A 27,619-nucleotide genomic window follows, 5' to 3' on the forward strand; every position below is an offset into this window, starting at 1 on the left:
CTTGGCTTTAAAAAATAAAATATATTGATATGTGTATTGGAAGAAAACATTTGCACATCACTGAAGCATATATCGTGTGGTAAAAGTGTCTCGTTTAGAAGAACGCTGCAGGATACTAAATACGTGTTAAGGTATCGAAACATCTAAACACTAACCAAATTCCTGTTGTTGTTGTTGTTGTTGTTGTTGTTTTAGTTGGTTTTGTTTTAAAGCTGGCGTGATTTCGGACACCCCGAGGTCTTCGCTGAGGTCCTGCGGGGTTGACACTTGTTGGTAAGAAGAGTGTAATTTGGCTTTGGTTGTTATACGTCTTTCGCAAATGTTGTGATGCAAGAAGTATGTTGTTCATATTTTTGCCGTTATTATAAATGAATTATCTTCGTGCTGCTCTGTACTCCTCTACCAGCTGGTGTTGTATACAACTGGCTTAGTCGCAGTGCCCGTATGGCGTGTGATGAATGAAATACCGGCTATTATTGTCCAATTGTGTTATTATTGTATGTGATCCTGTTAAAATCACCTTTCACATTCTTACAACGCACAAACATTAATTATAAAAAGCGATTATTAATATTTAGCTGTTTATTTTACGCAAAGAACTGCAGTACTGCTCTTAAAATTTCATAAGTCCTGCTGAGGAGAGCCGTGCGATTGTAAATTCAAAAATAACTTTATAGGTTCCTCTTGGGGCACAGGTATTGACAGAATTAATATAGTGCGAATACAGAACAGTAAATGTGCGTAGCAGCAACAGTAATATCCTTGAGTAGCGCTCTTGAGGAATCGTACTGAAACGCGTTCGTTCTGGAATGGGACATTTGTGGAGCTCGGTTAGGATTTGACTTGAAAACCACAGAGATGAACCATGAACGCCGTGTGTACAGTATGTGAGCTGAACTCGAGTGTGACGGTCGAGTGTGCATAGTGGAATAACGAAAATATGACAAGCATGAGATATGTACTACTTCGAAACTGGCAGATGGAAAGTCTGACAAAGCAAAAGCAATAATAATAATTGAATCATAACACCGCAGGAAAAAGGACAGCAGCAAGTGGAACCATAATTGCAGTGGAGCACATCATTTGCTCTTTGTAGTAAGAATATAGCGGGGAAATTTCTGTTTTCTGTTTTTGCTGCAGACAGGTTTTTAATCTCAAGCAAAATTATTTCAATTTAGGCGTGTTTTTAAATGTTCTTTTTGCCCTGAAAAGAGGATTATTAGTAGGAATTGAATTTTATCAACCTTGTGACAAATCCTCAGTTTCATTACTCCCCTCGTCCAGGTGCAATACTTGAAATGCAAAAGATTAGAGCTTTAATCTTTTAATAATCACTCATTATAGATGAGCTTGATGCATTATCATACCTACCTGTCTGCTCATCGTAGAAAGTAGAGAAGAGACTGCATAGTTCTGTAGGCTAAAGCTGCTGGAAATATTGCACTTCAGCGTTTTGCAGAAACCAAGGACTGAGTGCAGAAAATGTCTAAACGAGCAAAGCAGATCAGTTGCCGACGTCAATTAGCACTAGGCATTTAGGTCCCAGCAGAGACGGGGGTCCCTCATAACCAGGCTGAGAACTGAGACTGCTGTGCTGTCTCCCTGTCTCCCCTAGGGCCCGCCATGACGGTGGTGATTGGGTTCGAAGGCAGCGCCAACAAGATCGGCGTGGGGATCGTGAGGGATGGAGTGGTGCTCTCTAACCCCCGGCGCACCTACATCACCCCCCCGGGGCAAGGCAAGTCCACTGGCATCTTCCACCACTGGGCACTGGAAGTAGAAACAAACAGTGGTGATATTACTGAGCAGCCGGCTAGCAGCATGTTCAGAATGTCAGAGCTGATCTGTATCTTTATAATGGGGTCCTCAATGGGGGGAGCATTATTGTAGCTGTATAGAGGCATTGGAACAGCATGCTATGTTAAATCGCAGATTTGGGTTCGTGACGGAGGTATTGCAACAGAGGCAGAATCAGTTGTTAAAACCTCTGCCGCACAAGGGGAGAACTTATGATTTCCCAACTAGCTTTTATTAACAAGTTGAATTCATGTATTTGTCCCGAGGTTACCGTCATTTCAGTATAGTATTTGGTTTTTGTGGGTAAATCAGATGGTGGCATGGCGGTGCCGTGGTTAGCATTGCTGCCTCGCAGCTCTGAAGCCCCGAGTTCAATGCCTAGGGTGCTGTCTGTGTGGAGTTTGCGTGTTCTCCCTTAGTTTGTATGGGTTTCCTCCGGGTGCTCCGGTTTTCTCCCACAGTGCACAGACACACTGGTAGGTTAAGTGGCTTTGGGGAAAAGTGGCTTTGGGGAAAACTGGCCCTGGCATGCATGGGCCAGTGCGTGCGTGTTTGTATCAGTTTCTGTTTGTGCCCTGCATAGACTGGCGTCCCGTCCAGGGGCTACCCAGCCCTGTGCCTGTTGCTCTGGCTCCCCTGTGACCCTCAATTGCATGAGGGGGTTAGAAAATGGATGGGTGGGTTGATGGGTAAATCAGATCTACGGGTAGCTGCAGTGTATTGCGATAAAGGAAATAAAACATTGCAATATTAAATGATTGATTGCTTAAAACATTTCTAATGGACCGCTAAAATTGTTTTTTTTTTTTAACCTACCTGCTCGTTGACCCCCAGGGTTCCTGCCCAGCGAGACAGCCAGACACCACCGTGGAGTTGTCCTGACAGTCCTCAAGGAGGCGCTGCAGCAGGCTGGCCTCACGCCCGCCGACATCGACTGTGTGGCCTACACCAAAGGTGGGGCTGTCGGGTGGCTAAGCAGGATGACAGCCTCTGACTGGCTCGGTTTTGATCAGACTCTCTGTTCCCTCACCTTCTGTCTGCTCTGTTCGGCCCTGTCTCTATCCGTCTCTGTGTCCTTGTTCGATAAACCTACCCATGGAATGTGGGTATATCTCTGTTACCTTTTCTTCTCTCTGTCTGCACGCACTGTTGCCACTGGGGTCTCTTGTCCCTCTAAATTAATTGCTATATAAATATACTAAATTGATTGTTCTCTGAAAAAAACAAAAGAATATTCTGAATGCTCAGAATGATGCCAACAGGGACACATAAGCTTCACTTTTTCCTGGTTTCTTGGAGATGAACAGGCGTGTGCTGCCAGGGACAGTGCTGCAGCAAGCCCCTGACAGGGGATTATGGGAGCAAGCCATTCCTCTCCCAGTGTTCTCTCTCCTGTAGGGAGTTCAGGGTGCTGTAGCTAGCATGCTGTATTAGTTCCGTTGACCAGATTAAACCAAACGTTATTTTCTGCAGTAATATCATTTCACATTCCTTTTTTCATCTGCCTTGTGCCCCCTGTCTCTCACCTCCTCTTTCCTCATTGAACCTTTGTCTTCTCGTTCCCCCTCGATCCTTCTTTTCCCTCTGCAGGGCCCGGGATGGGCGCCCCCCTGGTTACCGTGGCGATAGTGGCCCGAACAGTAGCCCAGCTGTGGGGGAAGCCACTGCTGGGCGTCAATCATTGCATCGGTCATATCGAGATGGGGCGTCTCATCACGGGGGCAACTAACCCCACCGTGCTGTACGTCAGTGGGGGCAACACACAGGTCAGTGGAGGGGACACGCAGGTCAGGGGTCGAGAGGGTGATTAATGATCATGAGCAGGAGTAAGGACAAGGTCTCCAACAGGTCACTGCTCAGGAGTTTGGTTTGGGTTGAAACATCCCACTTTTTCATGCCTGTCTGGTGTTCTGTGGTTTGTTTGTATACATTACACAGTGGAAGTGGGTTTGTTGTGGGTTTCTGAAAGGGAATATGCAGGGAAATGTTTGTTCATTTATATAACCCTCCTAACATTCTTTATAATCGTGTTTTGCATTGATAGGATGCTCTCTCAGCAGTGGAGCAGTGCTGTCTGTGAGCTGATGCCTAACAGGTTGAGAAAAGCTTATGGACAGAGCTGGCAAATAAGCCCATCAAAGTTCACACTTAGCCTGTGAGCACAGTTACTCTCAATCGCCAGCTGGAATTGGAAAGATCCCATTACAAAGCCTAGCAGTGTGACTTGGCCATTAATTCTTGGCACAGTTTCCGAGAGGTGTTTCCCTATTGTCGGTGCAGAATCTAGTTGTCCATTTTCATTTTGCTTATACCTGATTAGTTTAAAATAATACTTGAGGTCAACATTTGATCCCTTAAATGGAGAATATAAAATTCAATGAAGCCTTCCCTTTGCTGTCATATTGTGCGCGTGTGAGAGTACAGATACAGTGGGCGATGTGATAAGGCATGATCTGTCTCGTCCCAGGTGATCGCATACTCCGAGCGGAGGTACAGGATCTTCGGGGAGACCATCGACATCGCTGTGGGAAATTGCCTGGACAGATTCGCACGCGTCATCAAAGTAATACTCGGGGCAGCTGCTCTTGGAGCGCATCTTGCATGCGTGAGCTTAGCGTAGTGCCAGTTGAAGACTTGCGTTCTGCCCACACTTCCAGTTAACATGTGCTGTCTTCAGTCAGCTGTTAAAAATTGCCACGTTTTGCAAAGCTGTCGGCTCATCAAATCACCAGCAGCAAATGTCGGCTCCGTGAAGGCTTCAGTAGAAAGGGCTCAATCAGTATAAGTTCGAGTCTGGGTCTTGTCACTAGCTGACTGTGACCATGATTCCCCCAGCAGTGGGCCACTGGGAGGAGAGCTGGGATTAGTCCGCTGGGGTCGACTTTCCCCTGCGGGTTTGTGGTGACATCTGTGAAGGATGCACCTCTCTTCCAGTCTGCTCTGATCCCCCCCTGTGTGTCTTTGCAAGGTGTGAACTATGTCACATAACTTGGAGAGTGAGGTGAGTGGGATGGGAAGAGCCCATCTGTAAATCCTCAAGCTACCTCTGTGGGTATAGGGTCATCTCTGTGAGAATGGGGTGGACATGCAGTACAAAATCTATAAACATAATCAGTCACTGGCAGCCTTCACTTTTTGGAAGAGTTACAGTGGAAGTCTGACGTTCAGTTTTCTGTAATCTGTGGCTACACACACAGTGCAGAGCTATTGCTCCATTCTTTCTACAGCAATGCTCTCCATATATTTTAAGACTGACGGTGCTGTGAGCAGCAGCGGTGATCTGATTTTCAGAGCCGGGGGGACAGCACGGTCCAGCAGGCTGCTTCTCTCTCGGCTCCCATTCTTGATACTGTTCTCATTGTGTTCAGATCTCCAACGACCCCAGCCCTGGATATAACATCGAGCAGATGGCTAAAAAGTAAGTCTTCTGCCCGTGTGTCACTTCACGGGCAGCAAAACATTTTCTTTGCTTTTTTCTGTCTCCAAACAAAGTCTAGTTCAAATATAAAACAGTCTGTATATCTATAGAAGCATCAAAGGGTGGGGGGTGGGGGGGGGGTCATAATGGCTGCACACTCCAGGGTCCTGGGTGCGAATTTTGCCTTGTATCCTTGGATCTCTGTAATTGTGGAGCTTGCACGTTCTCCCCCATGTCTGCAGTGTGTGGTCCAGATTCCAACTTGCACCTGCTACTTGGCTAAATAACTTCATGGGCTTACTGCTGATGGATAAGTGGATAAATCCCAAACTCCTAAAAACTGCCTTTTTTCACTTCTAGAGATCCAGTCTTGTTCTCGAGCTCATTATTTCTCCCCGTCTGTCTGTTCTGTGCGTCTCGGCAGGAGCAGCCGGTTTGTGGAGCTGCCCTACACAGTAAAGGGGATGGATGTGTCGTTCTCGGGGATCCTGTCCTTCGTTGAGGTGAGGAGGGGAAGAGGCCGCACAGCTGTGAAATACACACCTCCTGTTGAGCAGCCAGTAGCGTGGGCAGCACCTCTCCAGCAGCCCCGTTGTACTTTGTGTTACCTGGAGACGACAGACAAGTTGTTAAGTCAGACCATGCTGCAGTGAGGTTGTTAAAAGGTTCCTTTGCACTGTAGGTAATAGGACTGTACAGGAGTCCCAGCTATCACATAAATTCTTCCTTTTAAACGTCTGTTACAATGCTGGCATTTTACAGAATAAGCTAAGATTGACTCTTCTTTAACAGTTCCTTTCTTTTCTCTTATGTTTTAACATAAGTGCATTTAAACCTGAAAACAGGAAATGTTTTGTTTTTTTTACCCACAGGGTGGTGGGAGTGTGGAACAATCTGCCTGCCTGTGTTGTTGAAGTATCAATCTGCTACTGACTAGCAAATGGGCCACATACTGTAGGCCGAAAGGCCTCCTGATTTCTAACATTATGCTCTTAAGTTCCTGCCTGTTGTTTATACCTTCCATGCATGTCCACCTGAGTTTTCAAAGTTTTAACTAGAACAATAGTATTTTTTTTTTGCAACCTGAGCCCATATTGTGAGCAGATGTTTTTATGAATTAGGGAGGTAGGTAGGACCCTGCTCTGACTGGAAGTGTCCTGTCCTGCAGGAGATGGCGCACAAGCTGCTGGGCTCGGGCGAGTGCAGCGCCGAGGACCTCTGCTTCTCCCTGCAGGTCCGTCCGCTCGTATCTGTTTGTTCTCCTTTCGGCAATCGGGACTTTGTTGTGCATGTGGATAGGAGGGGAAATTAAGTCTCAGAGTAAAGTAATCCTGCAGCCAAAGGACTGATTCGCCACAGTTTCCTGCGAAGACAGGGTGAAGGAACTGGAGATAGGAGCACAGCTACATGGTAATTGGGAGAAAGGTATAAAGGCTAATGTTGGGTCCAGTCAGATTTTAAAAGGGGAAAGGAATGAATGGGAGAAGATGTTTATAAAAGAGATCAAGGTTCATGGAACACTATGCCGTAACACTTTAAACATTTACTCTAACCTCTCTATATCCATTTCCTGCCTTGTTATCTATGTGCTTCATCACTTCCTGGGTCTGTGCAATATTTAATGATTTCAAAATAAAGACCTCAGCAGCCTAGGAGAAACACATCTGGGTCCGTCCTCATGAAGGAAATGATTCATATCTCTCTCGGGAAGCTGTGCAAGCAGGAGAGACAGAGGCAGTTGCACCATCAGGCACGAGGGACCAAGCTGTGGTGTAGGGAGCTATGCAGTGTCATTCACTCTGCACCTCCCTCTCCCTCATTGCCTCATTATCTGGATCTCCCTCCTACTCATCCTCATCCTTGCTCTTCCCCTTGCCCCTTTCTCCCCCTCTGTCCAGGAGACGGTTTTTGCCATGCTGGTGGAGATCACGGAGAGGGCAATGGCTCACTGTGGCTCCCAGGAGGTCATGATTGTCGGAGGGGTGGGCTGTGAGTATTCCCAGTCAGCTCTCCACTTTCAGATTGTACACTCGCCGCATGGCGCCACTTTGGAAAGGCATAGATTTGAAATGCTGCTTCGGCATTTTAGGTTATTTGAGATTTCGAATTTAACTTTGACACCGGACGAACCATTGTAGGCATCCCAGACGTGAACATTTACCTGGCTTGGTTGCAGCTGTGTAATTTTTTATTCATTTGCAAAGAACGGTTAGCATGAAATCCTAATAAGTTAGACTTTTAAAGCCTCGTCACAGATGTAATTTTCTTCTAGCAACATAGCATGGCACGCTGCAAGGACATCAAGGCGCTGCACAAGAGTTTTTGCAGAAATTAGCAGAGAGACCACAAGAACACCGTCACGCATTTTAACATGGAAAGCCAGTGTAAACGGCGATCGTTGTCCATCTGGTCGCCATTTAGATCTCTCTTTACTATGGCCGCACGAGTCTCCTAGTGGGTGTCTCTCTCTCCCCCCATCATGCTCCTCTGTTCTTCCCACGCTCCCTTTCTTTCTCTCGATCCAGGCAACCTGCGGCTGCAGGAAATGATGGGGGTCATGTGTGCAGAGAGGGGGGCTCGCCTGTTTGCCACGGACGAGAGGTGAGAGCAGGAGACCGTAGCCGCTGCGGTGGGCAGAGCCTGGGGGTTTGTGCTCACCTGCAGGGGAGGCAGCGTGGAGAACATGGGCCTCTCTGTCTGCTGTGCAGTAGCTCCAGACCAGCCTGCTGCCCACAAGACCTCTTCTTTAAATAAAGGACCAGAGGTGTTTTTTTTAGGCTGAATTTCCTGCAGTGGATAATGGTAAAGAGATACCAAAAATAATTATATAGTTTAAATGCATATTAGGAACATTGCCTTTGTGTTTATTAGGGTGTTGTGTTGATAAAAAAAAAAGGTTGTGAACAAGAGAAGGGGCTTGCACTTTTCCCAATAATGGGTTGGCCACTAGAGACCGCCAGTGAAGCATTTTAAGTATCTTCGGTCTCAAGAAGTCGGAGAAGATGATTCTGCCCATCTTGCTCATTTAGTTGGTAATGGCTAATAATTGATCTGAAGTTCCAGCCAAGGTATTGGCATCAACAACATAGATGGGTAACTTGTTCCATTCTTCCACAAACCAGAACAGGTTCTGTAGTGATATTGCAGAGGTGATTTTTGTGTCTCAGGTTCTGTATTGATAATGGGGTGACCGCGCTTGTGTCTCAGGTTCTGTACTGATAAAGGGGCGATGACGCCTGTGTTTCAGGTTCTGTATTGATAACGGGGCGATGATTGCTCAAGCTGGCTGGGAGATGTTCCGCTCGGGACAGGTGACAGAGCTGAAAGACTCCTGGATCACACAGAGGTAGCGCCGCTGTTGTCAGTACCATTGCTGCGACTGATGTTGCAAATGCCACCACTGTCGGCACACCTGCTGTTACTTCTGGGTTTCAGAGCACTGTGCATCATCCTTGTCTTTTCTCAGTCACCTTTTCTGATTTTGTCATCTGAACATAGTAGTTGAAATATTGCTTATGCAGGGTAAACAGGGCTGTTCGTAGGGCGGTGCAGGTCCCAAGTCAAATCCTATTGAACAAGTCTTTTCCCTGCACCATCGCTTTGTTAGCTGTATCAACTACTACTCACACATTTTACAGATGGTGACAACCATATATAACACTAAAAGCAATCACAGACGGCTTCTTTGATGGAGCGCAAAGAATCAAAAATCAGAAAGAATAGTGAAATGTGGTTATGGTTATTTTTGTCGGAAACATATCATTTAGACAGATGACCGTTACAGGCTTATTTTTTCACAATTACTTGCAATGGAGAAAAATGTAGTACAAAAATCACAGCTGATACACTGTTTAAATGGACTGCATGGAAAATGTGGTCCTCTCAAGAAGATCTGTGGAAAAAAACACCGCTGGAATTTCTTTTTCACTGAAATAAACAAGCATCTTTAAATATATGTTACAATATATAAGGTGGGTCTCTCCCCCAAGATAATTTTTCTCTGTAAATTGTTGTGGAATGTTTTCAGATGCCTGTACATTGTGTACAGACAGGTGTTAAAAGTGCAATAATGGGTTATGTGTTGGACGCCTCTCGTGATATATTTACATATGTGTGTGCGTTGCTGTTGCATTGCCTTGTAAGGAAAGTCACGGGACGTCCCTGTGTCTGACTTCTCAGTTACACACTGCAGGGGCTGGGGAGGCTGCCAGTTTCGCATGTATACAAATCGTGACGTGTGCTTTAGGGATCAGAACCTTGCATTGACAGAGGGTGATTGACATGAGTTTGTCTGATTGACAGGTTCCGGACAGACGAGGTGGAGGTGACGTGGAGGGACTAGACGCTGGCGGCCCTGCGATCTCGTTTTCGGTTGACCGGCATGTATTTAAGGATAAATCCCTGACCTCGCTGGCTTTCAGAAAGAATGACCTGAGTCTCAGGAAAGAAGCAGTGCTGGTCCAGGTTGCCTCCTGTGTCTGTGGAGGTGAACAGAGACTGCTACTCCACATGGTGGGGTGGGTTAAACAGCCAAAGAAGGCAGAGATATCTGACCACACAGCCCCAAGAACTGGGGAAACAAGGCCACCGTTTGAAAATAGCTGTATCAGTACTCTTTCTGTTTTCATAATAAAGTCACTATACTTCTAGTATGCTGACAGATTTTAATTCAGAAGACAGTAAGTGAACATCTGAATTGTACATCCTGCTGCTGCAGAGAAAGGGGTTGAACTAAACCCCCACATTCCCAGTCTGTGTGCGCACTTGTGAGAGGGTGTCCTTAACGTGCATTTCAGAAAGTGAGTGAAGACAGGTAGGCCCTTTGAGAAACATTCTGCTTTATTGAAAGAGCAAGGACTCTGCCCTGTACTGCTGTAAAAAACACAGATCAAAAATTGACACTTCACTAGATATACACAAATAAGCTGATATAGAATGTCTCTGCCTAGAGATTGTACACATTTAGCTGATTGTTAGAGCAGACTGAAGACTGAGCCTTTATAGTGGAGGATTCCTCTCACCAACATCCCTCTGTCCCGTTGTCTGAGCCTAAGATAGCCTTTTCTGCACAGGAAAGCAGGAAAACGTCTACATTATCATCTCATTCATGCTTGACAGCGTCCTACTTGAATGCATTATAGTATAGACTTTTTTAAAGAGAGTCTCTACAAGTGGATCGTTCAAGCGTACATTTTTTCAACGCCCAGTCTCGTAGTAGTCGGCAGGGATGCCTGGGCTGATGAGTGATCAGTAACGCGCGGGTTGGGAGATTTACTCCTTTTTCAGCCAAGTCTGACTGAAGACTGGCTCTGCAGGTTGGTTACACTGCAGCCATTCAGGTGGGGATACTAGGCGAAAAGGAGGCAATTGAAACAAAGGCTACGCTGCTGGAGGAAAAAAAGGATTTAACAGAATGGCTGACGTTCACATGCATTCCCCTCTCCGCCTCCTTCTTCCATTTGACCTCTCTGACTATTCCGCCCTTCCTCTCCCCTCTCCTCCCACGTCCCTCCACTGCCTGTCCCCATCTTCCTCTTCACTCCGCCCTTCGACTCCACAGCTGACTCTTCCTTCTCCTCTCTTCATTCCCCCACTTGTGGCCTCTCTCTCTTCACTGGGCCATCTGCACCACCACTGCCTTCCAGGCCTTGTCCTTGTCGAACTCCCGCACCGCACCGTTGGAAACCTGTTGCTGAGAGAGGAGGCCCAAGTTAGAGTTCTGTCGTTCTTCTAATTAATATATTTTCAGTCATGCTGGATTTTTACCCTCCCTGTAGCCTCTTCTCTGCCTGACTGTTGCTTTGTGTGGCTCAGGTTTGAGCCTAGGCTGTTCACAGAGACTAGTGTGCCTCCCACCCGCAGACCGTGTCAACGCAGTAGAGTGCATTGTAGTAGGTCAGGGTGTTGCTGCGTGTCTCGGGAAGACGGCCGGATCTCCCGGGGTCTCGGAATCCCCTGTGGTGTCTCTCGGGGTGGCGGTCTGTGTACCTCACTGGGCCGGGGGGAGTGCTGCGTGTAGGAGGGGCTGCCCCAGTCCGGCTTCCCCAGGCGGAGCTCGGTCTTGAAGGATACGCAGTGCAGGACAGTAGCCAGGGTGAGCACAGCCTGCACCAGCAGCAGCACCATGAGGATCAGTAGCAGGATATCATAGGATTGCTGAGGGCCGATATACAGTCCGTGTTACATACGCTGCACGATGCACAGAGTATTACATTGTTTCATATAAGGTTTCCATATCAGTGGTTATTATAATTAGTAACTGTATTAATAGTTCCAATAGTCACAGAAGCTCTAGCAGTTGTAAGTTCTAATATTAATGGCAGTATTGAAGTATTAGCAAGACTTGGTTTGATATTAATAGCAGTGTTGGCATGACCACCGAAACGCTGCAATGTGGACCTGGAGCAGCGGTATTGAGGGTTTTGGTATGAGCAGTAACAGCAGCAGTCTGAAACAGTGTACCAGGCGCGGGCAGGTGGGTGGGTGTCAGTACAGACCTTGGCCGCGGGAATCTCGTGCAGGAAGATGTTAACAAAACGCAGCACGCTGCAGGACAGGAACCCCGAGGCCGAGAACAGGAGGGGGGACGTCACGCTGCTGATCGCGATCAGGACCTCCACCTGGGCAGAGCGACGCGGAGAGCTGTCACTACGCACGCCGCTGGCTCTGCAGCCGCAGAGGCCGGGCTTGTGCGTTCAAGAACCGGCAGCCAGCCCATTACTGGAAGATCTTCCTCGTCGGCACAAGCTTGGCGAGCTTTCATTTTGGGCTGTGCCCCTACGATTCATAACCAATCTGGGATGCCTTGGTAATTGCAGTAATTGAATTGTTTAAGATAATAATAATCCCTTACACTTATATAGAGCTTTTCTGGACTCTCCACTCAAAGCGCTTTACAGGTAATGGGGGCTCCCCTCCCCAACCACCAGTGTGCAGCCCCACCTGGATGATGTGACGGCAGCCATAGTGCACCAGTACACTCCCCACACACCAGCTCTCAGTGGGGAGGAGAGCAGAGTGATGAAGCCAGTTCACAGATTGGGATTATTAGGAGGCCATGACTGGTAAACGCCAGGGGAAACTTTGGCCAGGATGCCGGGGTAACATCCCTACCCTTTTTGAAAAACTCCCTGGGATTTGTAATGACCACAGAGAGCCAGGACCTCAGTTTGTGGTCTCATCCGGAGGATGGTGTCTTTTTACAGTATAGTGTCCCTGTCACTATACTGGGGCATTAGGACCCACACAGACTGCAGGGTGAGCGCCCCCTACTGGCCCCCCTAACACCTCGTCCAGCAGCAACCTTAGCTTTCCCAGGAGTCTCCCATCCAGGTACTGACCAGGCTCACACCTGCTGAGCGTCAGGGGGCTGCCAGTTGTGAACTGCAGGGTGATATAGCTGCTGGCCATCGATGGCAGCAAGCACAGTGTGGGGTCAGTGTAGTAGGTGCCAGGGCAAAACATTAGCGTCCAGCTGTGGACAGTGGAGATCTTGCAGCCGTAGGGGGGCTCTGCCGTTCGCAGCGGTGTAGTGTCACTCACCAGGCACTTGTTGGGATACTCCGCCACCACGTGGCTGGCGATGGCACTGGGGAAGCACTGCGGGCGGACAAAGACAAACGGACACTGGGATTAATAACGGGAGCGGTGCTGAGGTGGTGCCAGGCAGGAAAGGCAGAGGAGGAATGACCTCTGGCCACGCCCTGTCTTATAGAGCCAGGACGCGCACTCCAGACCCTGGTCTTAAAGAGGCCCTTTATACAGGACTGGAAAGCTGGGGGAACTGTTCAGGTTTCATCCACCTCCAAACCCCATCTCCCTCCCCCTTTGACATGACCTCATATCCCCCCAGGCCCCCGTAATATCCCATTTCCCCCAGATCCCCTCCCCCTCCCTCCTCCCCAGGCCTCAGCCACTCCACACGCACGGCCACCAGGATCCAGAAGAAGGTGACGGAGAGGTAGGGTCCTGGGACGAGGGCATCCATGTTGAGGGCAATGATCCCGCCAAACACCGCCGATATCCCCACGATCACCTCGATCACCTGCAGAGGGAGACAAAGAGCGCCCTCAGCCACTGCCACACCGTTTCCAACACCACTGAAGAGAAATCTGTAATAATAATAATAATAATAAACAACTTTATTTTGCATAGCGCCTTTAAAAGCAGCTTCTCAGAGCGCTTAACAGTAAGAAAAAACAATGATGGGAGATAACAGAGTCATCATAATTAAAAACAAGGGCTTAGAATGCACAAGAAGAGGCAAAGGCGGAAAACACTTTAAATGAAAGCTTTTCTGAAAAAGAAGGTTTGGAGTCTGGATTTGAAAGCATTCAGGGAAGGAGACATTCTGATATCCTCAGGGATAGTGTTCCAGAACTGTGGGGTTTAGCAGGAGATGGCCCTGTCACCCATAGAGTGTAGACGGTCTTGGGGGACAGACAGGAGACTAGAGTCAGACAAACGATGGTTGCAAGGTGGGGAGCAGGAAAATAATAAATCAGAGAGGTTCTAAGGGGCCAAGCCACGTAGAGCTTTACAGGTGAGCATGAAGATTTTGAAGTCGACACGAAACCTGATAGGTAACCAGTGCAAGGACTCCAGGACAGGAGTAATGTGATCATTTCTCACACGACCCGGTCAGGTTCCCGGCTTTTGAATTCTGGACATAGATCCGTGGTTTCTAATGAAAGGCTTCGAAAAATTCCTGTTTACCAAGATCAGGCCTGACTGCATCTGATATACCTCTACACACAGGAAGCAGAAGGAAAGAGAAGGAAATGTGTGGAGTTCAAGAGGTCAAGGGTCAGTAAGTGTGTCACTCACAGAGTAGGACTTGAGCAGCCTGGTGGGAAAGCACAGGGGTTTCAGAACCACAGGGGGCTCAGTGGTCACAGGCTGTGGAGAAACAGAGTGTTTGTCAGCACGGTAGTGTCCTACACTTTGTTAAGGATACACTGTCCTAAAAATCCAAAAAGAGTGTTGTGTCACAGGGCCTCTGCTTCATTACTGAGACAGAAGTTGTCACTTGGGCTGGCCTAGGAGTTTCCTCCCTAGAAGACTAAAAAGATTCAGTTCTTGTAACCCACATATCTCTTTGTATGACATTCCTTTGAGATGAGGTATAACTCTTCCGGTCACTTATCTCTGAACTCTCTCCAGGCCATATTTTTGCGATGTGGTGACTAAAATGGAATACATTCTACTTAACAAGCCCTTGTCAGCCAGTGGTAGAATTTAAAAATTCATTCTTTTCAGCGCTAACAGTGAAGTGACAAACCAGAGGACAAAAGTGGAAACTTCATGGAAGTGCATATAAAACTGAGAACAGGACATGCTTCGCTACACAAAGGGTGGTGGGAGTGTGGGACAAGCTACCCAGCCATGTTGTTGAAGATGGTTTCTTTCAAGAAACGTCCTCCTCTCATTTGTTAATGCTAAATTGATAAATCTTCCTAAAATCCTAAATCCTTTTCATTGTGCACCAGGGCAAAAGCCTAATTCAGACTTTGGTTCATCTATTGATTAACTGTGAGCTACTCTGCATATGTTTAGACTTAACTCATTTGATGTTGTTTTAAGCACTCATCCATGTGGTTTTTATACTGCATATTCCTGTTGTAATAAATACATTGCTTAGCCAGGAGCCAGTACCAGCCCAGTATCCCGTGTGCGGAGGTGATGTTAAGGGTGACAGCGGTATCCAGTGAGGGCCGGAGGAAAGACAGACTCGGAGGCACAGAGACTGACCGCTGTGCGGCTGCAGCAGTCCTCGGTGGAGCGGGCAGACAAGATGACGGTACTCGCCAGCAGGACCTCCAGCAGGATCAGCAGGATCAGGTTGAAATTGATCTGCAGGGGGAGGGAGCTGTCAGGCGTCGAGGGAGCGTGTGGCTCGCGCACACAATGGCGTGTCCCCCCCATCCCACTCTCCCCCACCCCGCTCTCTCCCGCTCCGTCCCCCCCCCCACTCTCTACCACCCCCTCCCCCCCCCCTCCCCGCCCTGCCAGGCTCACGTTGATGGCCGTGGGGTTCAGCACCAGCTTGCAGCCGAACCAGACGAGACAGGTCGTCGTCACCGCAAAGGTCGACACGAACAGCACCTGGTAGTCTGACACCTGTCAGTAAAACAAGGACTTAACAGTTTGAAGCACAAAACATTCCTCCCGTTCTTCTAATTGTGCTGATTAACAGCTAATCAGCCCTGGGGCTGAGCCATTCTGCAGCACATAGCTGGGCAATTTGAATCAGACTTTGGCCTCTCTTTGTGTAAAGTGCTTTCTAACTTCAGTCCTTTGGCACAGGTGCGTAGATCCTGCTTGTGATCCCAGGTGACTTTGCATCCTTGCATTATCACTGAGAGTGAAAAACTCTGGGGGCTGACTTTGTCAACACCTTTGAGGATCTTGAATGAATCAATCAAATCCTCCTGCAATCTCCTTTCTGCAAAACTCCAGTGAACGTATTATGTTTAAACTAATTGGCTTTCGTGAGGCCCTCCACCTACACTTCCTGCAAGTAGCGCAAAATATTAAAAGATTCATTTCAAATCGGTAGCATTTCAGTGAAGTAGAAACTCCTGGCACTGCCCAGATCGGCGCAGAAGGTCAAGGCATTGGCACTGCCCAGATCGGCACAGGAAGTCAAGGCATTGTCACTACTCAGATTGGCACAGGAAGTCAAGGCATTGGCACTGCCCAGATCGGCACAGGAAGTTGCAGGAAGAATAGAATGCTATTCATTGATTACAGCTCCATCTTTCACATTATAATTCCATCCAGACTAGTCAGCATGCTTAAAAATCTGGGTATCGGCATCTCTCTGTGCAACTGGATTCTGGATTTCCTGACTGGCAGACCACAGACTGTGAGGGTCAATGGAAAGCTTTCTTCCACGCTGACTGTAAATATACAGTAGGTGCCCCTCAGGGCTGTGTGCTGAGGCCCCTGCTGTTTTCCATGTTTACGATCAGGTCAGCGCAGCCCATCATTGGAGTACAGCTCCCCTCTATTGTGGACGTTTTTACAACTCGCTGTCTCAGGAAGGCTGGAAGTATTGCTAAGGACAACAATCTTCCCTCCTTCCCTCTGGTAAGCATTATAGGAGCATAAAGGCACGAACCTCCAGATTCAGAGACAGTTTCTTCCCACAAGCTGTCAGATTACTGAACTCTACCCCTACCACTGGCTCACACGAATGTTTTTATCTTCTCTTCTCACTCTGCTTGTCTAACTTGTCTTTGTTTCTGTTTTTTGTTTCCTTAATGTCTTTGTATTGAAGCATACATGCAAATAAGCATCTCATAGCACTTGTGTACATGACACGTAAACCAGGCTGAAGCTCGGCAAAGGTGGGAGGAATTAAAGGGTGGAGGACAGTCTGTGGCGAAGAGTCGGGTTGGACGCCTTGTTTGCGTTGCAGTGCAGCCAGCGTGTTTGTAGCGCTGTAGTTCGAGAGGAAGCAGCCTGTGCCCCTCTTTCCCCTCTGACTGCAGCACTGTAATCAAGCCGGCTGTCTCATTCATCAACCCTGCAGCGCAAAGCCGTTTAAATAATTAAGAACGTGCTTGTTGTGCTAGTGATGCTCTGCCCTGCAGACGGAGGAGCTGGAGCCTCACTCACCATGGCCTGCCGGTTCTTCGCGATGGCGAAGCTCACCACTGCCGCAGGGATGCTCTGAAACACAGGGGTGTAGGTGCGTTCAGAGGTCAAGGGTCAGCAACGTGTAACTCACAGAGTACGACGTCGTCCGCCTGACTGACAGTGATCATCCTGATACAGTTAGCTCATCAACAGCCAGTGGTCAACAGTCAGCTAACCCAGGGCCTTGCCAGGGAAATCCATCCCCTGTTGTGCCACCTCGAAGACTGACTCGACTTGATCTCAGGAGCTCAGCCAGGCTCGGCCTGGCCAGTACCGACATGGACAGTATCTGAGGAACAGGGTACGAAATTAACCTGTGAGACCTGTGGGTGCTGCTCTTCTTCCTGGACCACAGCTCAGAGAAGAACTGCACCAGTGTTGTGGCTGGGGCCTCAGGCTACACAAGGTACCATCTTTCAGATCAAAGTAAGCTGGGGGCCTCCGATTCTGGATTTCTGGAATCAAGAACCAAGGGCACTTTTTACCACTGCAGTGGTGTTGGACCCAGTTTCCTCATGGCCCAGTTAGACAGGTGAGAAAATCTGGCCTGTCTAAATCCCTAACTCCCAATTACATGTGTTCTTTGTTCCTAACACGCTCCCCCTCCACCAGGTCTCCCTCGAACAGACCTCTTCGCCTCGGAGGGATGGATGAGTAAACACTCTTGACTCACAGAGCCAGCCGCGCAGCGCAGGTAGTCCATGGCAACAGGGAAGACGTTGCCCAGGTACAGAGAGAAGCCGGCTGTGATGAGGAGACTGCCCTGCAACACAAACACACTTCGCTCACTGCCCACCGGTCAGAGCCCCTGTGCTCGTTGCCAGAATTGTCAATCCACCCACTTAAACAACCCTCCTGAAGTCCGACTCCCACTTTACCGTAGTATGAGGGCCAGGGCTGGGCGCAGAGATGTGTTGACACTCCAGAAGCTGTTGAAACTCCTGGAGAGCTATTGAGTGAATGAATTAGAAACATGCTGCGCACCCCCCACTGTGAGTTAGGTCAACAAGGCTGTGCTTGTCATTATAGTGCGTGATATGTTTCCAACTAAACCTTAAGTAATTTTCAAGGAGCATAGTCAATCAAGCAATTAATCAATAAAGAGGATAGAATTCTGGGTGGAAACCAAACCTCTCACTGGGTGTTATATAACATCCAGGTAGTACATACAGTATAATGCAATACACAAGTAAAATCATGCAGTACGCGTTATGCAGTACATGTGTGTATTACACAGATTGCAGTGATGCAGTATGTGTACATAGTACACCCAGTATAGTTATGCAGTGCACGTTATGGAGAAAACACTGTTTAGTTATGCATTACACATAATGCAGCAATGCAGTACATGTCATGCAATACAGGCAGTACAGCCATGCAATATGTGGTATACAGTAGACCCAGTACAGCCATGCAATGCTATATTTCACCAGACAGAAAAAAATCAAGACAGGCCTATGTTATATAGAGCACTGGAATGAACAGTTTCATGGTGCATACTACATTACCTCACATGGTTATTTAAAGCACTACATAAATGAGAGGAACAGGTCATTTCTCCCCTCAAAGCACCTGATGTTCCTGGGCATCACCAGGGTGATTTCTCAGCTTCATTAGTTGCTGTGCCATAAAACCTATAAAGCATTTCCTGCAAAGAGTTAGACAACAAAGCAATACACAATGACGCACTTTCACTTAAACATTCGTTTTCGGCAAGTTGCTTTTTCCTGGTAAGGGGTGCGACCGGGCCAGAGACTATCCCAGAAGGCAAGGGCGAAAGGCGGGACCACACCCTGGTCAGGACACTGGCCAATCCCAAGGTGCCCGCAAGAAGAGAGCTGTGGGACACCCCCTGAGCTAGCCAGCGTGTCTTTGGAAGGCGGGAGGAACCTGGAGCTCATTCAAGAATGGGTTTGGGAAACGATCTGGGCCGATTCCTGGAAGTCCTTCACTCGAGAAGAGATTTGAACGTCCCCATTGGGATTCTGGAACGACCTGGAGCTGGGACGCTACAGCCGACACACAGCCCCGCGACGCTCCAGCCAGCCGGCTCTCCCTCTGGCCTCCCCCGCCTCTCCTCCGGGGGGCTGTCGTGCACCCCGCCACCCCCCTTCCCCCTCCGCTCTCTCTCACCCCGATCAGGACGCTGTAGAGCCAGGTCCTGTAGCTCAGGCAGGGGTGGAGGCTGGGGCTCCGCCGCAGGTCGCTGGGCTTGACGTCCACCGTGTAGCTGGTACTGTCCCCGCGCCGGGACCGCTCCAGCGTCGACATGTGGTCGTACGTGTACTCCTCCCGCGGTGCCTCGTCTCGGGGCATCATTGCAGCGCCTGGGGGGGGGGGGTGGGAGGGGACACACACGGGGGGCGTGAGACCAAGGACGGGGGCCACGAGGAGTGAGACACATCGGCGCGGTGTGCCGTTACAGCACGCAATTCTGAACCGAAGTGAGACGTGAGAGGTAGGGTTGAGCACGGAGAACTGGATTGCGATACGATACAATACGACGCCGCACACTTTATTCACCCCCAAGGGGGAGAATTAAAGGGGAACTGCAACTCTTTTTTCATATTTTTGTGGTCAGAAAGAATCGGCAGTGATGAGGGCATTTCAGACCACAATGAAAGTCAATTGTACACGGTATCTTATAAAACCTCCAATTTACACCACAAAAGTCATTGACTGTGATTCAGAATAAGGCAATAAAGCTTTCTGTGAGGTGAAGCGGCCTTCTTACAGTGTAAACAAGCAGGCCTGTGAATACAGCTCTTTTAATCCAATAGAAATGTTGCTCTCAATTTTGAGATGGTTTTGCAGACAAATTCTACCCGTCTTATTATTTAATCATGATTTGTATTACTTACTTGTGAACTCTGCTTGCGGATCACATTGGAAGATTTCTGTGGTGAAATATCTGCTGCAAAACCTGTACTGATTCACTCATAAATCTTATGACATCAGTTATTACAGTGACTAGTGAGCAGGAAGGGCTGCATCACATCACAATTCGCGGGAACTCTCACTCTCACCTGTGGCGAGACCAGAGGTTTGCGACAACTTGGCGACTGTGCGGTACTTTCACAAAGGTCACGATTCTGTGCTTAATTCGAAATTGGTCAACTCTAGCGATCCTGCCCATTTATTTATCGTGTTTCCAAGATTAAATAACCGCTCTGAGAAATTAGAACTGCAGGTCCCCCTTAATTGCCAACACAGATCATAGACATCCAGTACAGCAAAGAACATAAATACACTACACAGGCATGACAATTATTTCTAAACAGACATACAGTACTGTATATCTCAGTACATGGACACAATTGATCACACCGTGTTGTGCATCATTCTTAACACAAAAACAGTAAAAACAGACAGTAAAAGTCCAAGATAAGAAGTTTTAAAAAGTCTTGGAACTATTCAGTGCATGAATGGCTGCATAGAAGAAAGCATCCTCTACAGCATCTCTGTGGTGCATTGGGGAGCTAAAAAGCAACACTGAAGAGGCTTCCTTGATCCAAAATTACACGCATTTCCAACTGTAACTATGGCCATTCTGAGGATCCGCTTCTGAACTATGCACTCCAGAGACTCCCAATAATGGCACACAACTAGGAACAGCAGGGCAGTCCAGTCCTGGTCCTGCAGATCTGGCACTGTTTATAAGCTTTCTACTAGGTCTCTTTACAGCACCAGCACCTGCAGAGCTGGGAGAATCTATTACATTCGTCCCATGAAGCAACTTATGAGCTGATTTCTAATGTAACCCCCCCGAAGATCAGGATCGGATCTCTCTGATCTACAGTTAATACGGCACACTGGAAGGAGAGGCAATACACAGTGCAAATCCAGCATACAAAGGCCACAGCATGCCGGGGAAATGTGCAGCACAGACAGAACACAGAGAGCTGGGCGCAGCAGTGGGCTTGGGAAGAGCGGACACAGAGCAGGGTACAGGAGGAGGGAGGAGGCTTCACACAATGCAGACATAGCAATGGCAGTACACATGAGTGAATTCAGTGTTATGCCTTTAAAAAGGGAAGCAATAGTGTCACCTTATTTGCTAAGAGGTGAACAGTCTGAAGAAAGAATTTAATCTGTGAGGAATCGAAACTGGCAATACCTGTTCAAATGGCAGCGAAGATAAATCAAAGGAAATGGCTCATAGACGACACTGAACATGATTAAGCAATGCTGAGCATTTCTTAACATAATTTTGCCATTCAAATAGCACTTAAAGCATGGCAACTAACTCCTTTAAGTGCAGCCGGACTACAGGAACCAACGACCAAGTCACCTTTATAATAATAGTCATCTTTGGATCCGATTAATCTTTGGACTATGGGAGGAAAGTGAAGCATCTGGAGAAAACCCACATGAACACAAACTCCACACAGATAACACCCCAGGAATTGAACCCAGGGCCCCAGTGCTCTGAGACTACTGCACCATCGTACTGCCCTCCAGCCTTGATGTCTGGATTTTAAATCTGAACATAAGTGTCATGCACATGACACTTCCTCTGAAGGCAGTGCAGGAGAACACCGGCTCCTGCTTCTATTTACTCTGCAGGAGAGTTCAGCAGCACCGCCCAGCGCGCACAGCGAGGAGGCTGTGGAAAGTTCGAGGAGCAGGGAAGCGTTCAGCCTGGTGGAATCCTTTGAGCCACTCAGTGGCCCTCCGAGTATAAACGTCTGCAGCACAGTAATGGACTGCCACTCGTCTGCTGTTTTTTTTTAGCACTTTGAATCTTTATAGGCAGAGACCTGGAAGACATGTTAATTTGTTGAACAAAGCCAATCTTGATGTCCCATTTAAATCATTTATGTATCGTGCCTATAGGATGTCTATACAAAGTCCTTTTTTATAGGTTCCCCATTGTAATTACTTTTCAGAATGTCTCAGCATTTGTACTTTCACCTGGAGTAAACACAATGTGTAAATAAATGAAAAATAAATTCTGAATTAATGTCTTGATTTTAAGCTGTTAGGCCACAAAATATGTTACTCTGGAAAGGGTGCATAGACTCTCTATAGGCACACTGTAAGAAATGAAGTTCAGATACCCCAAACTGGGATACCTACCTTTTCTTGAGTGAACATAAAACAAAATGACAGCAGTGAGATCACACCATACCCGCTAACCTCAGGGCATATTGTAGTGGCATCATTGTTTATACTTATTTTTCCTCATTTGCGCTGGTAAAAGTATATTCAAAGAAACGCTCAAGCTTGGAAGCGACACAGAAGGGCACCTAAATCTGGGAACACAGAGAAAGGGGAGTTTATTTGCCATAGATAAATGTGCAGTGGGATTCGCACAGGGAACGGGAGGCACTTCTTTACAAAAAGAGTTGTGGGTGTATGGGGCAGGGTATCCAGCCATGTCATTGATGCTGATACCCTGGCTTCTTTCAAGAAACAACTGGCTAGTAACTATCAAAGGGGCGAGATGGGCTGAATTTCCTCCTCTCCTTTGTAATCTTTCATATGTTTTTATTCATGTCAATATTGTATGTCCAAGTGCATCAATTACACCTCAGCATCGTCTCCTCGTACGGCTGTTCAGACGATGTACTCGTCTCCACTCCTCCTGCAGGGCGGACTGGAGCGCCTCTAGACACTATTCCTGCAAGATGTCCAGTGAGCATTATCGCCCATCAAAAACTGCAGAGGAACCTGGGACACTTGCAAGAAGTATTCCATCTCTTCAGCTCACACATGGAAATAAGCCATCCCATAAGATTGTCACGGAATTGCTCTTCCACAGCAATCCTGTAATCCTCCTGTATTGCTTTCCAGGAAAAGGGCGGCGGGCACAGGCTGAAGGCTGGATTCAAGAGCAGGCAAACAGCAGGTGAGCCAAAGGCTGCAGTGGTGAAGCAGGCAGGCAAAAGGTCCATTAAAGAGAACATGCAGGGGTCAACGCCAGGTCAGCTCAAGAACGCAGTTCCAGGGAGGATCCAGACACAAAGTCAAGAGAGTAAAAGACAAGTTCAAAGCCAGGAAAAATCCGAAGGGAAGCACAGGGAGAATCCACAAAGGAAGTCAAGCAAAGCACAGTCAGGATATTGGGCAGAAAGTACATAAGTAAGGCCAAGACTGAGAGTCAGAGTAGCGCTGAGGCAGGCCTTAAATAGCCAGGTGATTAACTACAAACAGGTGGATGCAATCTTCAGCCAGAGCATGTTGTCCGCTATTAGCACAGGTCCATAACGTCCTTGCCATGCAACATGGAGACCCAGTGGGTTTCTGACTCTCCTCCAGGTTCTTACCCCCCTGTCTTGTAATCCAAAAAGAAACAGGACTCTTCTCAAAACATTCAAGATCCATTTGACACGTTCTGTATCTCAATTCAGTTTCTGCTGCACGTGACATTGGGTAGAAAGTAGCCGTTACATTCTTAAAACCCTGCATCACGGACACATCTCCATACAGTCTGCCTTGAGACAGACACTGTTGGCATTCCTCAGGAGGGTTGCAGTACCTGCTAGCCTTTGCCAGCACAAGTCAATCTTGACTTCCCTCTCATGACCTCTGCCATGTGGCCCATTCAATCGGAATAGCTGCTAGATCCGGATGGCCACAAGCCTCAGGGACATTTGGGGTACCTGTGTGCAATTACATTCAAACCCACCTGTTGTTCTGTTCTTTGTGCCCTTGCTAAAATATCAACCAGTTTTTTTACCTCTCCTTGTTTCATCATTTTCAGCAGAGAAGTCACACATCCGATTGCTTGGCTTAGAAATCACAATCTTGGTGGGCCTTACGAGTCAATGGGTAGAGAATGCAAATACAGTATAACTGAACACCCATCACACATGTTCTCAAAGAAATCCCGCTGGTAAAAAACATCCGCATGCAGTATGAAAACCCCGCTGTGTCAATAACATTTAGCAATAACTATCTTAGTGTATATTGTCACATTCCTATCAAGTGTGGATTAGTAATATTTTTTACAAGATGTTACAGCCCCCTTACAATACAATAACAAAGGTGCAACATGAGCTTGAAATAGATTAACTCTGCTTGCCCCATACTGTATTCTCTGTCCCCTTCATCCATAAACTGATAGAAGAGAGGACCTCTGTCTGTTTGTCCACCTCACTGCTGCACTATCCTCTGTGCAGAAGCTGCAAGGTAGAGATGAGCTCCGCTGCAGTTCCCTCCCCTGCCTCCCACCATGACCTGATTCCCCCTGGACCCCTCCCTCCTCCCCGCCTGCTCACCTGTGTCTGGCTGGGCTGCGTCCGCAGGTATTTCAGGGCCGCCGTGGGGTTGGTGAGAGTTTGTGAGTTTCCCCCGTGCAGCTCCGGGCTCCTTCAGGCAGAGAATCCGGGGGCAGGTCTCGGGTCCGCTTGTGCCTTTGGAAAAGTTTGGAAGAGGATCTATTCAACTGGGGAACAAAACAGCCAGGCAAACAAGCCGTTCCTGTGCCAGGAAGAGACGCCAGCTGCATCTTAATGAGGAGAGAGAGAAGGAGGGACAGAGGGGTGAAATCTTGTCTTAAGTTTGCAGACAAGTTGGTGAGATACTGTAGATGCTTTTTATTCAAGTAAACTATAAACATACATAAAAAATAAAAGCAACATTATTGTGGTGCTATATACATTAATACATGTTTAAATATTGGCAGCCTAAAGTATGAATGCTGACACAGCTACCTACTTTAACATAATAATAAATATACATATGTTTTAATATATATTGTTATATTTAAGCAGAGTTTGAGATTAATTCTGTCTTTAATGATCACAGATTTGTGCTTTAGATTAAAAAACAGGTGTAAGATGTTTTAACATCAACTACTTTCAATGCATTTCAACGAAGCACAATCACAGAATACCCTCCTAAACTGAGCAAAATCTTTTTATTGTTGAACAAAGAAGACTACAAGGGGAGCTGATCCATTTATTTGAAATCCTGAAAGACACTGACTAAGAACACTGAAACACAAAAAAACGAGGCACAAACAAAACTATGGGTAAATGCATTTAAAACTGAGAACAGGAGGCACTTCTATACCCAAAAGGTTGTGGGGGTATGGAACAAGCTGCACAGCCATGTTGCTGAAGCCAGGTTGGATGGGTTCATCACATCAATTAACTACTAACTACCAAATGGCCTCTTCTCACCTTTAGCCTTTCTTCTGTCATTAAATATTAATAAGTACCAAAATGTTAATCTCCAGAAAATGCTTTTGAGAAGAAAGGCAGTGAAACAGCTGGCATCAGAAAACATGATTCCTCTCGAGGATACACAGAGAGCAGTTAGTCGTCGGGAATACCTTGACGAGCCAGCTTGTCCAACTCACATTGTACTGTGTCCTTTACGGGCTGTGAGAGCAGAAGAGTGAGGGGGAGAGCACAGATGAAAAGAAGAGATTATGGGGGAGACGGACTGGAGCAGGGAAGAGGGGAAGATGAAAGAGACAGAGGTGTAACAACCGCAGAAGCGCCGAGGGTAGCAGCTGGGGATGTGGGCGTTAAGGCCCTGAGATCTGAGCTCAGTGTCACAGCGAGGTTCAGGCTGAAAGCTGGCCCGGTGACAGCCTTCATTTCCAGAGCTACGCAGATCCTATCCCCCTTCCTTCTCTCCACCCCCAGTCCCCACAGCCGTATCCTTGGAGACTGTTAGAAAATGGCCTCAGCCATTCAGCAGCCAGTGTTCCGCATAACAGCCCAGCATGACCCCGGAGAAGGGCAGTTCTGAAGGACAGTTATTTCTGTCCATTGATCACTTGTTGTTGCACACAGCGCCTCATGCAAAGCACCACCTCAAAATGCTTTAAAATGTCAGGTTGCATTAAGGCACAGGAGTGATGTAGGACTCACATTTAAGACTCAGATAAACAAAGTGCTCTGGCACAGTGGCTCAGCAGTTAGCCCTGCTGCCTTACAGCACGGGAGCCCTGGGGTTCAATTCCAAACCTGGGGTGTTTTCTGCGTGGAGCTTGTATGGTCTCCTTGTGTTTGTGTGGGTTTCCTCCCACAGTGCAAAAATATACTGGTAAGTTAAGTGGCTTCTGGGAAATCGAGTGCGTGTGCGTTTGCGTCTGCCTACCCTGTGATGGACTGGTGTCCCATTGCTTGCTGGGAAGGGCCCCCGGCTCTCCCCTGACCCTGAGTTGGAAGAGGCAGGTAGAAAATGGATGGATAAACAAAGTGAAATTGTGCATTTGTGCTACCGGCCAAAGATAAATCCTGAAATCGAAGTGTTTTTTTTTTCAATCTCAGAGATCACTGCAAAAGTTTCTAGGTCACCCAGGAAGCTTACAACTGTCAGCACAACACAAAATATAAGAAGTGTGGGGTGGGTGCTGACATGATGTGACGTGACACCAAATAGAGGTACAGTACAGTACGCAGCCAGAAAAACAGTGTCTTGGCCTCCCCTGGGCTAACCTGAATTATTAACTTCCAGTGTCCTGTTCCCCCATGACGTCCGTCCCTACAGCCCCCAGCTGCCGGGAGGGGGCTTTGTGGGGCAGGCCAGGGGCAGTGCAGGGGCTCTGCCGGTAGAGGGGGTTTTTATTAAAGGGGAACTACAGTCCCAGTTTCCTCAGACCAGAGGTTATTAAATCTCGGTACCAAAATAAATTCACTGACGTTATAGAAAAAGTTGACAAGATTTCAAATCGCAAAATCGTGAACTTTGAGAAAGTACGTGTTGTCGCAAGCTCACATTCGAGTTCCCACGAATCGCGTCATGACGCGGCCCTTCCTGCTCACTAGTCACTAGTGAATAAGTACCGGTTGTGCAGCAGATATTTCACTGCAGAAATGTGCCAACATGATCTGCGTGCAGAGTTAACAAGTAGTGATTGTCTGCAAAATCGTTTTGAAATCAAGACCAATATTTCTGTAAGATTAAAAGAGATTGTTTACACAGTCATGGGGCCGCAACACCTCACCGGAAGTTTTGTTACCTATTTCTGAATCACAAAACATGGTGCTGGGCATACCTGGAAATTTAGTCTGTTTTGTGGTAAATTGGAGGTTTTACAGGTTACTGTACTTTACTGTACTGTATTGTACAGCATTTTACTGTTATTGCGGTATGAAATACTCTCATCGGTGCCGATTTTTCCTAACCCTGAAACATAAAAATAGTGCTGCAGTTCCCCTTCAAACCCCAGGCTCACCTGGAGGCCCTTGCTGTGCTGTCCTGCCCTGCTCCTACTGCTGCTGCTGCTGCTGCTGCGGCTGCCGTTCACTTTAACGGGAAGAGAGCGGGCCAAGCAGACAGGGCAGTCCCATACGCTCCGCAGCCCTCAGACTGAGAGACACTCCAGAGGACAATGGCAGCACTGTTCCTCTGCCCCACTGTTGCGTAACAAGTGTGTGCGTGTTTGTCGGATGCTCCACCTTGTCTTCTCCCTCCCTGTCCCTCTCGTCTTTCAATCCCCCAGGTCTCCTTCCCCCCTCCTCACTCCCACACACTCAGTGCAGTACCAGGGCTGCCTGGTTCGCTTTCTTACGTGACTGTGAAAAGATTTTCCCTTCCACTCTCTCTTTTTCCTCTCTCTCAGACCTCCCCGCTTCCTCCCTCCGAGTGTTATCAGCTCCTCTCGCGGACAACACGCAGCTTCTCAGACCACCCACCCACCCGTCCGTCTTATAACTACAACTTCCAATTCAGGGACCCAGGGGAGCAGGAGCCTGTCCTGGCAAGCAACAGGCGCGAGGGAGGGTACACCCTTGAAGTATAACCTGCCAGTCCATCACAGGGCAACACACCAAGAAACACAGACACACCCTCACACCA

General features: G+C 47.7%; 2 protein-coding genes across 5 annotated transcripts; one reads left to right on the top strand and one right to left on the bottom strand.

Annotated features, from left to right (window-relative positions):
• The first annotated feature begins 212 nt into the window (after window positions 1-212).
• On the top strand, window positions 213-9,864 carry osgep (O-sialoglycoprotein endopeptidase). 2 transcript variants are annotated; one of them, XM_088645545.1, is made up of 12 exons: window positions 213-273; window positions 1,616-1,738; window positions 2,632-2,751; window positions 3,388-3,563; window positions 4,265-4,360; window positions 5,166-5,215; window positions 5,640-5,718; window positions 6,384-6,449; window positions 7,114-7,204; window positions 7,741-7,816; window positions 8,463-8,561; window positions 9,518-9,864. In XM_088645545.1, the coding sequence occupies exons 2-12, from the start codon at window positions 1,624-1,626 to the stop codon at window positions 9,555-9,557; spliced, it is 1,008 nt and encodes a 335-aa protein (XP_088501671.1). In that variant the 5' UTR covers window positions 213-273; window positions 1,616-1,623; the 3' UTR covers window positions 9,558-9,864. The 2 variants fall into 2 exon arrangements, with proteins under 2 accessions (XP_088501671.1, XP_088501672.1); XM_088645546.1 differs by lacking the exon at window positions 213-273 and adding an exon at window positions 315-336.
• Window positions 9,865-10,036: 172 nt separating this feature from the next.
• On the bottom strand, window positions 10,037-27,015 carry mlc1 (modulator of VRAC current 1). Of its 3 annotated transcripts, none has more exons than XM_088645544.1 (13): window positions 26,997-27,015; window positions 24,082-24,216; window positions 18,992-19,185; window positions 17,532-17,621; window positions 16,838-16,891; window positions 15,233-15,334; window positions 14,966-15,067; window positions 14,042-14,113; window positions 13,143-13,259; window positions 12,758-12,814; window positions 11,713-11,835; window positions 11,204-11,371; window positions 10,037-10,901 (listed from the first exon to the last, which is right to left on the bottom strand). In XM_088645544.1, exons 3-13 carry the CDS (start codon window positions 19,175-19,177, stop codon window positions 10,827-10,829), a joined length of 1,146 nt encoding a protein of 381 aa, XP_088501670.1. In that variant the 5' UTR covers window positions 19,178-19,185; window positions 24,082-24,216; window positions 26,997-27,015; the 3' UTR covers window positions 10,037-10,826. The 3 variants fall into 3 exon arrangements, with proteins under 3 accessions (XP_088501670.1, XP_088501667.1, XP_088501669.1); XM_088645541.1 differs by having other exon boundaries at window positions 10,037-10,907; XM_088645543.1 differs by lacking the exon at window positions 26,997-27,015 and adding an exon at window positions 25,140-25,158 and having other exon boundaries at window positions 10,037-10,907.
• Window positions 27,016-27,619: the final 604 nt, after the last annotated feature.

This window comes from Lepisosteus platostomus, chromosome 9, assembly GCF_059453375.1.
Source record: "Lepisosteus platostomus isolate fLepPlt1 chromosome 9, fLepPlt1.hap1, whole genome shotgun sequence".
Taxonomy (NCBI): Eukaryota; Metazoa; Chordata; class Actinopteri; order Semionotiformes; family Lepisosteidae; genus Lepisosteus; species Lepisosteus platostomus.